The sequence below is a fragment of the Festucalex cinctus genome, chromosome 21, assembly GCF_051991245.1.
Source record: "Festucalex cinctus isolate MCC-2025b chromosome 21, RoL_Fcin_1.0, whole genome shotgun sequence".
NCBI lineage: Eukaryota > Metazoa > Chordata > Actinopteri > Syngnathiformes > Syngnathidae > Festucalex > Festucalex cinctus.
This window is the reverse complement of record NC_135431.1, coordinates 16,512,952-16,530,109: the sequence shown is the minus strand read 5'-3', so window position 1 is coordinate 16,530,109 and position 17,158 is coordinate 16,512,952. Positions and strand designations below refer to the sequence as shown.

Sequence of the window (17,158 nt, the reverse complement as noted above, 5' to 3'; positions counted from 1 at the left end):
TCATTGGAAAGCTCTGAATGTCCTCTATAGAGCACAAAAGGAGTTAATTCAATCGTATGTACTGGGTGGAAGTCTGGGAGATATTCAGGTTTAAAAAGGTCCACTACAGAGGACAAATTTGAATTGCTGGTAGTCAGGAGGATATTTAAGCAGCAGTTCATACATGCATAGAAAATTGGCAGGTTCAATTTCAAACTTGTCCCCAAAGTCACTTGTGTGTTTTGACATTCTGCTGTCAGTTTTTGGAACTGCACTCTGAGGTCAGCAAAATGAGAATAATGCCAGATTGGAATGATGTCTTTGCAATGTGCAGGTGTTCCCTTCACCATATTTCCGAGTGTTGCTTTCCAAGGCCTCATGTATTCAAGGTGCTGATTCCTGTCATGTCCAAACATTTGTTAGTCATTAGCTCAGCCGCAAAACACACGGACCCTCCTTTTTTTTTCTTTTTTCTTTTTTTTTTAACCCCTCGCCTTGCCTTCTTTTCTTTTTTTTATCCCAGTTCCAAGCCCTCCCTCATGTTTCCAGTTTCTTTGTTTCCCTCTCTCGCTCTCTCGTTTTTCTTCTTGCTCCTTGCTTCCTCCCTCCCTCTGAAAGTTGCACATGGATTCATTCTGCAGAGGTTTTAGTCTCCTCGGGCTGTGGATGGGAGAGGGATGACAACACAGAGCTCCAATCCAAGCAACTTTTAGCAACTAAAATATTAATCAAACTCATCTAATAGCCAGACCATTATTAAACTACATATGGTTTGTTGAATTAACTTGTTTTGCACCTTTTTGTAAGCTTTTGGGCTTTCACTTTTTTTTTTTTTTAATTGGAAAATGAATGTAGATGCCTCAACCTGTTGAATGCTTTGGCTTCACCTGTGCACTTGTTTTGTGGAAACGAGCGGAGGTGGCGGCGACATCGCCATCGAGCGTCAAGCTGAGCATCAGCGCGTGAGGAACCATGAAAGGTAAAGTGCGCTGTGATTCGTCTCATGTAAAATATGTGCTTGAGCTCCGTAAAGGTTGAGGGGAAACGGTCTAATATGTTCTGCAATTGGCTGACAACCAGTCCATGGTGTACACCGCTACTTCTTGCTCATATAGTCACATGCGATAGGCTATGAGTGAGGACAAGCGCATAGTTGAAATGGATAGTTGTAGAAATAATCTGAAACTACATTATCATTGGTAGCAAAGCTATATAAGGCTTGAAATAATAGTGAACACACATATATATATATATATATATATACAGTAATCCGGAGTTTTTATTTCTTAAATTCACACGGGCAAACTGTATTTTCTTATGTATAAACAAAGATATATTGACAACAACAAAATACGAGTGACCTGCTGTCCTGTAAAACTCAGGACTCTATTATGAAACTAAACAAATAATATTACTGATATATTATAAATATTTGGTTCTGTATTGATATATTTTTAACATTACTCTACCAGGCTAGTTTAATTAACTTCCAGTTCCTGACGCTTTTTGAATCTAAGAACAAAAAATGTTCAACTTTGGTTAATTTGTATGTTTTGTTGGGAATATTTTATATCCATACTTGTATACTCAGATTTCTAAACTCAAAACATTTATTAAAATTATTTTTGATTGAAATTGACAATTATTTCAAGTCTCTTAAATTGATAACAAAGAAGAAATGTCAATTAATATTTATCCATCCAGAAAAAACAAACAAAAAAAACCTCACAGAGATTGAATGTTAATATTTATGTTTTTTTCCCCCTCTCTTTTTACATTTATATGATACATGTCAATTGGATTGACTGATACTCTATTTGTATTATTCATCTATGTTCTATAAATGTTAAAAAAAAAAAAAAAAAAAAAAAAAAAAAAAAAAAAAAAAAAAAACTCCGGTTCCGGTTGTGTTTAGCAAGTAGATTTTAATTCCGGCATCAAATGTGCTAGCCGTGTCGGTCTTATGACGCTAATGTTATTGTTAGCTTAGCAATTAGCAAGACTTGTCAGAACAGAAGTGTAGTTTAATCACCGCTATGGAAGTGTTTATTACTAACTTAGGAGCGACTCCACAACGTGGTTTGCCGCAACTTAGCTATACAAAGCGTTTTGGTTTGTAACTAGCTGGTGCGGCGCAAGTAGCACCGAGCTACGTTGCTCCACTTTCTACACCTGTAAAACTAGCACATATGCTTCACATCGACAATTCCAAGAAACTGTGTTGCTTTTGGGTGGGGAAACTACAAACTGTCAGCTTTTTTTTTTTTTTAAACTTCTTTGCGTGCATAGGCATATTACATCTCCATTACTTCAACAAAAGTGTTGTATGGCGTCGCCAAATTTCCCCACATCTTGACTCCTCTTTCAAGGGAGCAAGAGAACATACGGTTTGAAGCAACATGGCATGAAAGCTAAGTTTGCCAGGGGGCTTAGAGGTGGGCAACAGCGTTACGTTTCCCACATTGGCTTTGTGCTGAGCTGCAAAGGTTTGACTGAAAGCCCGGCAGAGACTTGAAGGATACTGTTGAGATGAGGAAGTGGGAGGGAATACCACATGTGGGCTAACAGCTTGAAATGATGTAAGCCTGGTTTAAAAAAAAAAAAAAAAAAAAGTCATGGCTAGATTGGGGGCATTGCAGATCCAGCAGTTAGCACTGTTCTTTCTTTCCTACAACTAAATTAGTTTTATATAAAATACTAAGTAATTGCAATACTATAGGCCACTATTTATGTTCTGAACACAGCTTTGAACTAATTAAATGACTCAACCAATTGTTATTTAATTGTTCAAAATGAACCCTATACTCCCCTCTAATAGGAATAACTTGCCTGACATCAACATGACCAGGGAAATTTTACAGGCCCTTTCTGCTTGATAGTTCACTTTTTTTTTCAAGTTTTATAGTAAACCACAAAGGATTTTGGTTATCTGTGTGATTACAGTTGGAAGGAAAATGGAATCTGAAAAGAAAGCAGTATAAAGTGTGGAATGATCGGGGGGGGGGGGGGGGGGGTGGGGGTTTAAAGAGTCCCAACCACTGTTCTGGAGTCAGCCTATGCGTTTAAACACATCAAAACCAAAACAAATCCAGCATTAGTATGACGACTGTATTGTATTTTAAAGCCTTTATTCCTCATGCAAAACAAAAACAATAACACTATTAATACTATTAATAACTAAATGACATGCTCTGGATGGATGATTGTATTTTATCCATCCATCCATTTTCTTGACCGCCTATTCCTCACAAGGGTCGCGGGCGGTGCTGGAGCCTATCTCAGCTGGCTCTGGGCAGTAGGCGGGGGACACCCTGGACTGGTTTCCAGCCAATCGCAGGGCACACAGAGATGAACAACCATCCACATTCACAATCACACCTAGGGACAATTCGGGAGCGCCCAATTAACCTGCCATGCATGTCTTTGGAATGTGGAATGTGTGTTTATTTTTAAGCTATGATGTGTCCACTAGAGAGGACATTTTTTTTAAAAACTTAAATGCTAGGCTCAAATACAGTTAAAATAATTCAAACAAGTAGGGCTGGGTTTAAAATACGATATATCGATATCATATCGCTACGCCTTTTCATGTCCAGATAACGATACATAAAACCATGTATCGATATATTGACCCCCCCCCCCCCCCCGCCCCCCCTTTTGTCACTTTATTTACACAGTTTAAATGATCATTTATTGTTTTTATAAGGCCATAGTAAATAAAATCCATTAATGTAACTGCAATGGATTCAATGCCTAATGTAAATATTCATATTTTTACTAATGCATTAAATTAGAGCAAAATGTTTCTACTCTTTGCAGCATTGGTACTTTTGACTGTCTAAAATATGTGCTGCATGAATTCCTCAACTGAATCGAAAATCGTTGTGAGTCGAATCGAATCGGGCCCTTATGAATCAAATCGAATCGATTCTGGAAATCTGAATCGATACCCAGCCCTGCAAACAATACTTTAATGTGCTCTTAAGAGTCTGACAGAAAACCTGCTAACAACATTTAAAGCCTAAATTTGTTCAATAAAAAGTGTTATACACTTACTTCTCCTCTTCCCTAAAAAGTGCTTGCACTTAGGGAAACCATTTAGTTAACTCAATCGTATGCACTGGGTGGGAGATATTCAGGTTTAAAAAGGTCCACTACAGAGGACAAATTTGAATTGCTGGTAGTCAGGAGGATATAAAAATAAATTGTGATGTCACTTAATTTAACAGTTTAATCTGTATTATTTTGCTAATTAATTAGAAATGAATCCGAGAGTGTGTTTTATTTTGCGCTTAAATTTCAAAGATCTCCTACTATCCACAGTCAAGTCATTTAGTGGGTTCATATAGAGCAACACTATATCATTTGTGTTTCCATTGAAACAGATGGTTTGTGTCGTGTCAAATAAACCTTCACCTTTTTCCAAACTTCCTTTGACCTTGAACTCCCGAGCCTCTGTTTGTTTCTAGTTCCTGTTATTATTTTAACCATGGCAACCCAACCAGGCTGTTTCCCCGGATGTTTGACTAGTATAAACACCAAGGCAGGATTATATATCAACTGGATGCCTGAGTGTAACTGACCGATTCTGCAATCTGCTATGTTGCTATTTCAGTGGTCCAGCGCGGCTGTTAATCCCAGCCTGATTACAACCTGTTGCACATGAAGTGAGATTGTGTTTGGATTTGGATTTTGCGAACAAATCTTGCTCCCTTGGCCCTGAGCATTGTGGGAGGTGGTGAAGTGTTCTGGAGCCACATGGCGGCACGGCCAATGAACTCAAAAGAACGTGTACAGTGTGTTCCTCGGCCAAAGACTACAGCGGCTATTTTGATGTGGTTTCTCAGAGTCTCTCTGAGGGGGCGAGTCCAGCCCAGTTCAGACGGCGCGAAATATGCTGCCTCATACATTCCTTGGCTCGGAGTGGGAGAGGGTCTGGATGATGGATAGTTTGGGTGCTGTACATCAGTCCTTAACTGATGTCTAAGTACCTTCTTAAAATAATTCCCTAAGTCACAAAAAAACGGAACAAAATGCTGAATATGTCATTTGGATCTGTAGATTTACATAATCGGTTCAACTGAGGATACAAACGATTTGATGGATGGAAGTTAATCTTTTTAGAGAGAATTTGGGGAGCCGCTTCAATTGGCTGGGAGTCGGCTGCATTCCGTCCTACAATGGCCAGAGGTGGGTAATCCAGGTCCAGAAAATAAAAACCCTGCCACAGTTTGGCTTTAGCCACAGGTGCATCTAATCAACCAGCAGGTAAACAAGTTACTTACCAATCGGTCAAGTAGAACCTCCTGTGACTAAAGCCAAACTGTGGCAGGGCTTTTACTTTCTGGACCTGGATTACCCACCTCTGACTATGGCACAGTCAAGACATACCCAAAGAAAGAAAACAGACTCTGCTACGGTTTGGTGTTTCTTTAAATGTATTTTTGTCGGTTTCAAATGCTAAAATTTAAAAGGTTTTGCTTCCTTTCTTTCAGTGGTCAATCTTTGACCTTTGACCTCACAGTCCTGTAAAACTAACTTGGCCTGTTTTTTGTACCCTAGGATGGTTGTCTAAAGTGGTTTCAGACAACATGATGTGTTTACAGGTTCTACTCAACCACATTAAAAAGACCTTCACACTTGTATTCATTAAAAACTATAGCTATAAATATCAACTAGAACTCGAGTTTCACAGTTCACAGTAACAAATTCCAAACATTTACAGTTGTTTTTAGGAGACCACATGTGCATTCCAGTCACAAGGCGTCTAAATAATCAACAGAGGTTTGTGAGTCCAAACCTCTAAATCGGACCTGGAGAGTCTTTGGAGTCCCGCTTTCATTTACAACTGAGCTAGTAAAAGTTAAAAAGTAGGAAAGAAAAGTTGCTGCTGCAACCTTATTGGGTGCAGGAGTTGGAAAAAAAAAAAAAAAACACACAAGGGAAAGGGAGGTCCAACAACCACATCCCCCACATGACAACTAAAAATTTGACTTCAAATTTACATTTCTCCTTATAATGCCTCAAGTTATTTCAGTTTCAGAGGTAAAATGCTTTTCACAAATGTCATCTTATTGTCGATTACTCTTGCTTTGATTCGGAATTGGAAATCTGGTAGGGGTGGATCTACTCTAGTGTGATATAGGGCAGGTGACCACCCCAAAATCACAGTGTTTGCCTTACTGCACTAAAATAACCATAATCCATAATTGGCTAACTTATTGGTTTTAGTGTCAATGTGAAATTGGCCCTTTGATTTTTCTGGTATTTTTTCAAAGGAAAAAAACCTTGGTCTACCCCGCTGTACAACAACTGATTTTACAAGTAATATTAACTTCATTCCAAACTAAGACCACGAAAATCTTCAGCACATCAAGTATTTAACATGCTACAGTATGTAAGCAAATTTGTTTCTTTGTGGTTGACATGATCATATTTTCAGTTCAGTGCTCTTGTCCAGAGCTGAGATGTGAGCTACTCGTCCTGTTATGTGGTTTGTCTCTCTCATCGAGTTCATCTGGTTTATGCTGGACTGAGTCGAAATAGGAAATGTTTCGATTTATTAGATTTAGGAACGCACATTTTCCAGCCTTGGTGCTAAAGTCTTTACACATACTGTAAGTCCTGTTGATGCTAAATTGTGCACTTGTTTTGCTCTCCATCCCGTTTTCCATCCTTGGTCTGGACACAACGTCAGGGTTTGGTCTGCTCTGCACAACAGGGCGTTTATTATATAATGTTACATGCTACAGCTAAGCTATCGTTTAACAGTAAGTAAATGAAACACCACAATCGCTATCTTGTTAAAGAAAAATGTGTTGCACAAGTTCAAACACAATTCCACGCAAATAGCAAATTTACTCAAAAAAAAAAAAAAGAAAAAGAGCTGAATATATTTTGAATGGTTCCACATGGTTTGGCCGTGACTTAGCTGTTTAGGTGTGACTTTGCACGGCCATGTTGCGCCGCTGTCAGGTCAGCGTTCCTGTGTGTGTGTTGGACCTGTCCACTTCCTCACTAACGAGTCAGACGGGAGGACTTCCCCCCCATCCGCAGGGAGAAATGAAAACACAAACGAAGGAGAAAGAGCTGGTGTGGCGGAGGGTGGGAAGGCTCGAAGAGCAGACAAATATTTGAGGGTGGATACCGATTTAGGTTATAAACAATGTGCTGATACTTGAAATTTGCTGGGACGGTCCAAATAGCCGCAATAGTTAAGGGCTTGGGTTGGGAGACGGAGTTCAAACCTGAATGGTAAATGAAAAGTCTCAAGTACGCATTCTGGATGCATCTTTAAGATCTAATCACTGCACCTGAATGAATGAATATAATTCATTTTGATCAGTCATAAAAGAGAAAATAAAAATACAACACACTGGTCCACCACAAAAAAGAAACATAAAAAAGAATAAATATATATAAAGTATATGAATGGTAACCATTACACACACTGCGCGACACAAACTACTAGTGTTTGCCTTAGTTCTTGAATTGGAATAACATCGAAATGGTGACCCGCGGTTAAAATTTCTTGGCGTCAATGTCGCCTGTAATGACACCAACCTTTCTGATTCCTTAGCAATGTGACATGTAACATCATTCTCTCATACTAAATGTTGAGTACATTTGAAGGGAGGTTACAAATGACAGCTTGATTGATCACGTCACCTAGTTAAGTGCTCTGTAATGATGATGGACCAGCTAGCACACACACACACACAAAAAAAAAGTCCTCTTGTTGTGCCACATGCCATTTGGTGTCATATAAATTAATTGTCCATGATGAAAGAACCAATATTGACTTCTAGCCTGTGACGTGACTATACTAGTCATTGCATAATCATAATTTAGCAGCTTCTCGTCAGCTGCTGGCCTCTCCTCTGGAAAGTTTTTAAGGTTTCCTTGCAGGTCTGCTGCGTGGTTTCATTACCTGACATCATGTGCACAGTGCACATGTTCCTGTGTGTAACTTATATTTGTGAGCACAATAACTCAAATAAATATCAAACTTATATCGAAACACTTTTGAGGGGAATTGGTGACAGAGTGAGTATGATGATGAAGAAGAAAAAAAAAAAAAAAAAAAAAAAAAGAGTACCGTAACTCAGGCAAAGGGAACTTCCTTCTGTACACGTGCCTGATAGTGGTAAGCTTTTGAAAGATGACACCCCATAAGAAGGGGAAAGAAAAAAAAAAAAAAAAAAAAAAGATTATGCCGTAGTAATGAAAATTGTTGTGGGCCTCATACATTTTTGTGTCTTTTTTTCTTTCACAGACAGCTACGGAGGTTATGAGAACCAGCTTTTTAAAGGTATTCTTAAGGTTCCCTTGTCTATCACTTTTTGCAGCAAATGAAACTGGACGATGAAGTCAGCTCTGATAACACTGGCAACATTTTTTTTCTGAGTGCCAAAGATATTTGAATGGTTTCTAGGTAATTTCACAGTCTGAAAACTATGGGTTTTTTTTTAATTGCCTCTAAATGTTTCAAAGCAAACATGGTGAAGCAGCATTTTGTTGTTATGCTGCAAATAATGGAATAAATTGCAGCCGATGCATTTAAATCCAGATTAAAAACTATGCCCCCCCCCCCCCCCAATCCCTTTGATTAAGGTATTTTAAACATTTTTTTTAAATTAATTTCAGGTTACAGTCTTTTAGCTACTTTTGTTCTCTTTGCTTTGCAAAAGTGTTCAGATTTTCATTGAAACATGATTTGCGATGATTGCCGTCTTTCATAATATCTCATCAAAAATAAAAGAATACTGGATAGACATGCTTGTAAAGGTGGAAGGAGCTTCATCAAAGTTTTACCATGGTAAAAATTTGCATACGTTTGGCACTAAAATATGGAATATTTCATAAGAAAGCTCCAATTCAGAAGAAATGTCAATTTCAGATTGAGTGACATCTAAATACCCTAAACTGTTGAAACTTTCTTGGCACCAAAATATGTGTTGACCTGTGTAATGAGCAGACTAATGAATAATTTGTTTATATTATTATTTTTTTTGCAGAAGAGGAGCTCAATGGCGAAGAAGAGGATATACCTCCGTTCCGAGGTGAAGGCCGCACGCACACAAGTGTACTCACAACTGTCTTTCATCAACACTGACATAACACAAAGTCATGAAATACTCACCTGATCCACATGATGGCGTGCCCAGGTCGCACGAGAGGAGGTTGTGTGAGGTGCCAGCAAAGCAATTCCCTCCAACTGGCTGTCAAAGTCCTTTATGTGCTAGTTGCCTTCCTGATCATCACTGTCGTAGTGCTGGCATCACTAGGTGAGTTATAATCGATTGTTTCATTAAACACAATAATGCATTATCCAGTCAACCCTGCCACTTGACATGGTCAACACAATAAGACTGAATACAATTTATGTCTTGTGAGAGCTGATTGAACTCTCACAGACCAAACAAATGTGTGCCATGTATTTACCTGACAGCTGCGCCGGACAACAGATGTTTTACACATCAGCGTTGCACTTTATTGGGTCAGAGAGCAGCAAATCGGAATGATTTATTATCACTCAGATCTCAGAGGAGAGAGAAAAGCTCGGCGCCGACATCAAATCTGAAAACATACTCTCGCACAAGACTAGGACAGATTCAAGGTTCATGTACAGTGAGAAATTAGGCCCAAGCCATTTTTCTTTAAAACACAGAAAATTCAAATTCGAATAGCTACTGCCACCTGTTAAAAAATGAAACTGCACACACCCTTCTTCACGTACACAACGCGAACATGACGTCACATTCTCAGACAGGGAGTGGGAAATTCAAACCCGAAGCCAGTCTGAAAACTATTGTCCAAATGCTTGCAGGAGTCCCCATTGTGAACAGCTAAGGTCTTCATCTACTAATTAGAAGATGTTTCAGACCTACATGGTCAAATAAAAAGGCTAATGCAAAAAAAAAAAAAGAAAAATTTGGCCAAATTGTTACAGAGAGCAGCTTTAAACTACTCTATGTAGGATTTCCCCAATAAATATCAACAATGTCAAGTGCCACGAAAAAAAAAAAAATCTAAACTTGATAGTGACCGGCGCCGAGAACGAGAGTGAACATTGGTTTGACATTTCAGCGGTGGAGAGCGTTGAGATCGGACTTGGATTAGAAAAGTGATTCACAGCTGGCTTTCTTTCTCCTCCAAACGGTAAAAAGCGAGTATCTTGACATTTAGAAGAAAATGTGTTGTTTTCAAATAGCAGTAACCTCAAGATCGATCACTTCTCGGTCGTAAATATTGGGGTGAAAGTGAGGTGGACGGCAACATTTAGCGTGAAAGGTGCGGCAAAGTTGAATGTAATAGAACAGAATGACTTTATGAAGAATCAGGCTAAATGTTGCCTTATTTTCCTCCGTGAAAACAGCCTATTGTAGTTACATTATGCTAACGGAATGTGAACGGTACTACTGAATGGCGATAACATTCACGGCCGTATCACACTAAGTAGTGAATGGGTCTACATGTTTTTCACAATCGTCAATTTCCATAACTGACAGCCCACTTTTCGGCTCATGCACAATGACGTTAGCCTGGGGACGACGTACACTAATAATGACTAGAATCAGGTTGACGTCCGTCGAGCGGGGTGACTACAATATGTAACTGCATATTAACATCGGAATGAGGTCCAATTAATTGACGTAATTTGCACATCGTTTTGAAGTACAGCACAGGACTGGACTTCGACCGACTAAAGCAATATGATCTGCACGTCCCGTGGACATCAATTGTTTAGTGGGGATCGAGAGTCTCATTCCGTGAAGTGGCCAGGTTTGTATAACATTATAAAACTTATTACCTCTGAAAACATAGTTTCATTGGATATGAAGAGCCCAGTCTTCAGTATTGAGGTCGTGCACGTACGAGTGCGCGCAGCGTGCACGAGCGTGCAGTTTGTTTTCGGCCACAGGTGGCAGTAGAGATTTGAAATTTTAAATCTTACATAGAGCTGCTTTAAAGTTACCTGTAATCTAACTTTTAACATTTCTTAGTTCTTTTGAAATCACATAATCAGCATAGCAGCTCAGTTTCTTTTTAAAGCAAGTAATCGGCAATTAATTTACTTGCTAAAGCAAGTAATCAGTAAAGTAACTAAGTTACTTTTTAAGGCAAGTAATCAGTAAATTATAACTAAGTTACTTTTTAAAGAAAGTAGTCAGTAAAATAACTAACTTTTTGAAGTAAGTAAATAGTGAAGTAACTAAGTAACTTTTTAAAGTAAGTAATCAGTAAAATAACTAAATTATCTTCAAAGTAATGGTGGCAACACTGAATGACAGAATTTTAATAAAAGGGATTCATTCCAAAATATGTACAGTTGCAGAAGCCTTGAGAGTCTTATCGTCACAGGAGCCATACAACTGAAGAGCAAGCAGGTGGTGTGCGCAACACATGTGGATACGTTTATCCGAGCCCACAGAGCCGCATTACTCCCCCGAGTCAGCGGTTATGATGCAGAAAATGTTTGAAAATACGCACCATTCACTCAAACACATTTCTAGTGCTCTTAGGGGACATTCATGGGGGGCTTGAGGAATTGAACAGCTGCATAAGCCTTCTGTCATCAGTCGTTTGGTTGCATTGGTTGGATTATGACACAAATTTTCGTGTCAAAAGTGAAATTACAGTTACGGCTCTAAAATTCAGCAGGAAGCACCCCATTGAAGCTAGAGAAACACCTGTGGCTAAAACCAAACTGTGGCAGGTTTGTTACTTTCTGGATCAGGATTTGCCACCTTTGATCCAGTGGTTATGGTTTTGGGTTGTCTATGACTACAGAGTATCTTGACACATTTTTCCAAAACTCTTTCTCCAGTGTTTCGGAAGATTGACTATCTTTCTGAAGAAGAGTCGGTCTATGACAAGAAGATCAGCAGTGCTCAGAAAGTCATAGACGGTAATGCTTCTCCATTGTTCATCATCCGTACTTTTTTTTCTCAGACTCTCTTACTAGTCCTTATCTTGATATTTCAGAAATCAGTAACTGCTCAGGCTGTCTGGATGCGACCCTGTACAGCGAGGAGATAAGTCGGCTCAAGCAGGAGTTCGAGGACATACAGAAAATGTTACTGGGACAAGAGCAGGTACATTGGATCACAGTGGAATTAAAATCCAATCTAACAAGTCTTCACAAAATGTTCATGTTGGCAAAATAATGGTTGCTGTACCGCTCAGGTTCTAGACCAAGCCTCTCAGACCCAGACCAAGCTAACAGCGACCAGCAAACAGCTTACCACAGACATGCAGAACCACGTCATGTCCATCAAGTTTCTCAACCAGTTGCTGGTAGGATACCAAGACCAGGTGGAGGGCTGGAAGGACGTGCTGGAGGAAACGGAAGAGAGAATGAAAACTCTGACAGAGGATCAGTACGATGTCAAAGCTACTGCACAGCAGATCAACACAACAGTGGCACTTAGGTGAGGGAAATGCTGAGACACTTACAAAACATTGGCCACAATTATTGCTCTTCATGATAAGTACAAGGGGGTTAGAGTTGGTTTACGGTGGTACTGACATATTACATTCCACGGTTCTAGATGGACATACCGCGTAAGAATATGCAATACATGACGGCATCCTCAGTTACTGCTGTTCTGTATCGTGACGTATGAGTCAGCACTGGCTCACTTTTGAAGGACCACATATGGAAATCATTTGGTTTGCAGCCAAGCCCCAATAATAAATAGCACCAATTGTAGACTAAAACTATGATTGATTGAGTTTGTCATCCACATGTTCTTTTGATTGTTTCAATGCATACAGTATCAACAGGGAACATGCGTTTCCTGCTTACATCTTAGCCGTTGTCATAGCAGGAACTCATCTGTCTATGTTATCTATCCTCTCTAGTACTATGTGGATTGATGCGCTGCAGAGAAAATCAGATGAGGAGACTCTGGTCCTCCAGAAGTTGACTAGCGACTGGCAGAACTACAGTCAAGTTCTGGGCAAGATTAAATCCAATGCGAGCAGCAACACTCAAGTCTTACGGTCCTTGCAAAACAATATTGTCGCAGACCACCAGAGAATCTCCATGTCCTCTGAGATGTACTACGATCTCAGTCAACAGGTGTGTGCTTATTAATTAAATAATTGTAAGTGACCACAAACCGTCAGTGGTCACTTTTGGTACAAGTCTGTATCTTACAACATAAAACCATTAGGGGTTCACCAAGTATGGAAGTGGGTAGCTGTGTTTAAGGATCAGAGGTGTCTAATCCAGGTCCAGAGATTAAAAACCCTGCCACAGTTTGGCTTTAGCCACTGGTGCGTCTACTCAAGAGCTTGAATGTTTACCTGCCGGTTGAGTAGAAGCACTTGTAGCAAAAGCCAAAGTGTGGCAGAGTTTTTACTTTCTGGACCTGGACTTGCCACGTGTGTTTAGGATTACACATTTCTGAGTGAAATCTTCTTGACAGACATTGCTTTGGGATCAACAGGTTTGGAGAATCCAGGTCCACAAAGTAAAATCCCCGAAATAGTTTGGCTTTAGCCACAGCTGCTTCTAATAAATAGGTGGAGAGGAGCTTGTTTACCTGGTAGTTGAGTAGCTGGACCTGTGGCTAAAGCCAATCTGTGGCAGTTTTTACTTTCTGGTCCTGGAATCCCAACCCTGGGGATCAACGGTTAACATCAGGGTTGGAGGTCATCGTAATTTTTAGGGAAATGTAATCAGAATGTCTATGTCCTTTTCAGGTAATGAACCTGCAGGTGCAACTTGACAATGTCACATCTTTCATGGATGAACATGAAGAGAACATGCATGATCTGCACTACCATTCCAAGTATGTTTGGTATTACAGTACAGTTAATCCCCCATTTATCAGTCCCGATCGGTAATGGGCCATGTGGCTCAGTGGTAGAGTGTGTCTCCCAAACCAGGGGTTGTTGGTTTGATCCCATGCTACTGTGACCACGTCGAAGTATCCTTGTGCAAGATACTGAACCCTCAGTTGCTCCTGATGCTACGTCATCAGTAGGTGAATGAATAGTCAATTGTAAAGCGCTGTGAGGGCCTTGTAAGGTGTAACAGCGCTACATAAATGAAGTACCATTTATCGACTCTTCCATAATAAGTGAAACTCTGCGGGAGAGATCATAATAAAAATGTTTGTGCTTTCCTGTTGGTTGCTACGTTGTTAGCAATCGTAGGGGCAGCGAGAAGCACACTGCAAAATGACTTTGCTAAATATACAACACTTGACATTCATCACCCCACCCTTAATAGCCACGGTGGTCAATTTTCCCCGATTGTGAATCATATCCAAAATCGTATTCTGCAGTAAGATTTACTTTAACTTGTGTCTTGTTGCAATCCCAAACCAACATAAAAACGTTTGGGTCCAAAAACACTATTGTTATGCTGTAAATTGCTGTACAGGAGTGCAGTTAAATTCTCACTTAATTATTGTTAGGTACTATGAAAACCGGACTGGGGAACGTTTCTCTGCCTTGGACGGGCGTCTGAATTCCATCGAGATGGAGATAGAAACGATATCATCCAGCATCAATGCCACCGTCAATCATGTCCAGAGCATGTACAAGTACATCAACATTGAGAGCTCCACCTGCCAGAGCCGCCTAAGCAGACAAATGGACGACATGCAGGTTGCGACTACATAAAAACACCCAAATGGATCCTGATGGTTTAGACAGAACACGATCTGATGGGTTTTCTTTGCTTTTCTCTCTCCCACTCTTGCAGTACTTAAACAGAAGCATCTTGTTACTTCTTAACTCCGCGGACACGCTGAAGCAGGAGAACATGTTGTTAAATGTCCGTTTGGATATGGATGTCAGGAACTTGTCCATGGTGATGGAGGAGATGAAGTTGGTGGACACTCACCATACACAACTGATCAAGAATTTCACAATATTAAGAGGTAAGAGTCAATAAAAAAATAAGTTTTGTGTGCAAACTCTGCTTCACCTTCATGAATCCATCCATCGGCAGGTGCTCCAGGACCGACTGGCCCTAAAGGTAACCGTGGCGAGACTGGGTCAAAAGGACCTCTAGGACAGACTGGGTCCAAAGGTGATCGAGGCCCAATAGGAAGTCGTGGATGGCAAGGAGAAAAGGGCTATCCTGGGCCCAAAGGTGCATCTGGTCAAACTGGACCAAGTGGAAATAGAGGGCCGATAGGTAACACAGGACCCAAGGGGGCCCCTGGTCAACTAGGACCACGTGGTGAAAAGGGCCAAAAGGGTGATATGGGTCCACTTGGTAAAACTGGGGTCCCAGGACCAAGAGGTCCATCAGGGTTCCAGGGCCAAACAGGACTACCGGGTATAATTGGACCACCAGGGCCCATAGGGAAACCAGGACCAACTGGGCCCCCTGGACCACCAGGAACCCCTGGACCTCCAGGACTACAACATTCCTATGATCAATCCAGGACACAGTAGAGAATCCAACCTGCTGCTGGATCCAAAAGATTTGGACATGGACCCAGGAGAGTCACTGTAAAAGACCTGATCAAAACAGGACATTTGAAGATGATGAAGATGATTATTCCCAACAATGGTAGAGAGCACTACCTACCGATTCAATATCGTCAGGCACATTGCATTATTGTGTTCTATACGTTGTCTTTACCCACCTATCAAAGACAGATAATAACTGAGAAGTTTGTTTCCAGGGTAAAGCACACAAGACAGTGAAACATGGCTGTAACTGAACTTGAATGTAGTGAGAATGAAGATGGTTGATGCCACGAAGGAGGAGGATTACTACCAAAGTAGTCTTGGTTCACATCTATTATCTATATGCCAACACACCTTTCTTTGAAGGGTGGAACTTTAATAGTTATCGTATAAAACTGGCAAATTTGTCGTGGCTTTTCGGAGCAGGTACTCTGAAAATGAAATTTGCATCTTCTGTGTTAAACAGATGACTGAAAAATTTAAAAATCAAGCTGTACAATTCATTTGAGGCTCCCAGTGATCATGAGCAGATTACAGTGTTGGCCTGTAACATTGTCATTTTTGCTTAAACATCTGTAGAAATACATTCAGCCATTTTCTGAGCATAGTTTAATATTTAAAATTTATAACACAAAATTAGTTAAAAGGTAGGGTAAATGCCACAATTATTTGCCACATTTTTTATCCAGTATTGTTGTGAACAAACATCCTCTTGATTTTGATGTTTATGCTATTATCATAAACGCCAAGGCAAGAGGTTCGCTGATTAGCCTTATTAGCTTTAGTTACAAACTAAAGCTAATCAGCATTATTAGCCTTAGAATTAGTTAGTAACTAAGGTTAATCAGCGTGTAGCCTTAGCATTAGTTAGCAACTAAGGCTAATCAGCCATAACTAATCGGCTGATTAGCCTTAGCCTTAGTTAGTAACTCAACTGATTAGCCTTAGCCTTAGTAACTAGGACTAATCACATCAGCTAACCTCTCACCATGAGAGCTGTAGAAGAATACATAGTATTGGTTCTTATTCCCCTCAAATAGAAATAAGGTCTGAAATCTTTGTCAACTGACTAGTAAAAAGGGCATTTTGTCTTACAATTTATACTTATGCTGTGATAGTGGAATCATCACTTGTGTTACACGTGGAAATATCTTTTATCTAAAAAAGAATAATAATAAAAAACAATTAGAGAATCCTACTGTTTTTTATAAAAGGGAGTGTTGTCATGAAATGCAACTGGCTTGCATCGAACAATAAAAATAGCCTTTCAAGTGACGGTCTTGCTTGTATCCGACTTGCCGAACATTGTTATTGTTGCCCTCTGACGGAAAGGGAGCGGCTTTTTATTAACACAAAACACATGTCAGAGCCTCTCCTCACATTTTTTTTAGGTTTTCTGCCACTGACTAAAAGAGATCGTCAAAAATTGCACTGTGCCATGTACTCTGCCAAAAATGTAAATATTACATAATGCAGTTTAATGAAGACATTAAAGCAGGACTGTATGGCAAACATTTATTATTCTCTAATGTCATGCTGATATCTCCATTTACAAATCATAGCAATTTTCTTCTCTTTATTTTTCATTATAGTTGATATTTTCACGCAATCGCCTTGAACCACTGCAGGGATTTTCAAGCTTTCACATCACTTAGAGTAATGCTCAACAGTTCATATTTCAGACTGTCAGGCAGCCACAATCAAATTGAGGTTCACTTAAGAAATATGGGAAACTTAG

At 39.9% G+C, this 17,158-nt stretch overlaps 1 protein-coding gene across 1 annotated transcript; it reads left to right on the top strand.

The window, feature by feature from the left end:
* The first annotated feature begins 647 nt into the window (after window positions 1–647).
* On the top strand, window positions 648–16,695 carry scara3 (scavenger receptor class A, member 3). Its single transcript, XM_077510002.1, has 12 exons — window positions 648–958; window positions 8,255–8,290; window positions 8,997–9,041; window positions 9,147–9,266; window positions 11,810–11,890; window positions 11,968–12,077; window positions 12,169–12,413; window positions 12,847–13,066; window positions 13,693–13,781; window positions 14,412–14,604; window positions 14,702–14,879; window positions 14,951–16,695. The coding sequence occupies exons 1-12, from the start codon at window positions 952–954 to the stop codon at window positions 15,400–15,402; spliced, it is 1,776 nt and encodes a 591-aa protein (XP_077366128.1). The 5' UTR covers window positions 648–951; the 3' UTR covers window positions 15,403–16,695.
* The last annotated feature ends 463 nt before the right edge of the window (window positions 16,696–17,158 follow it).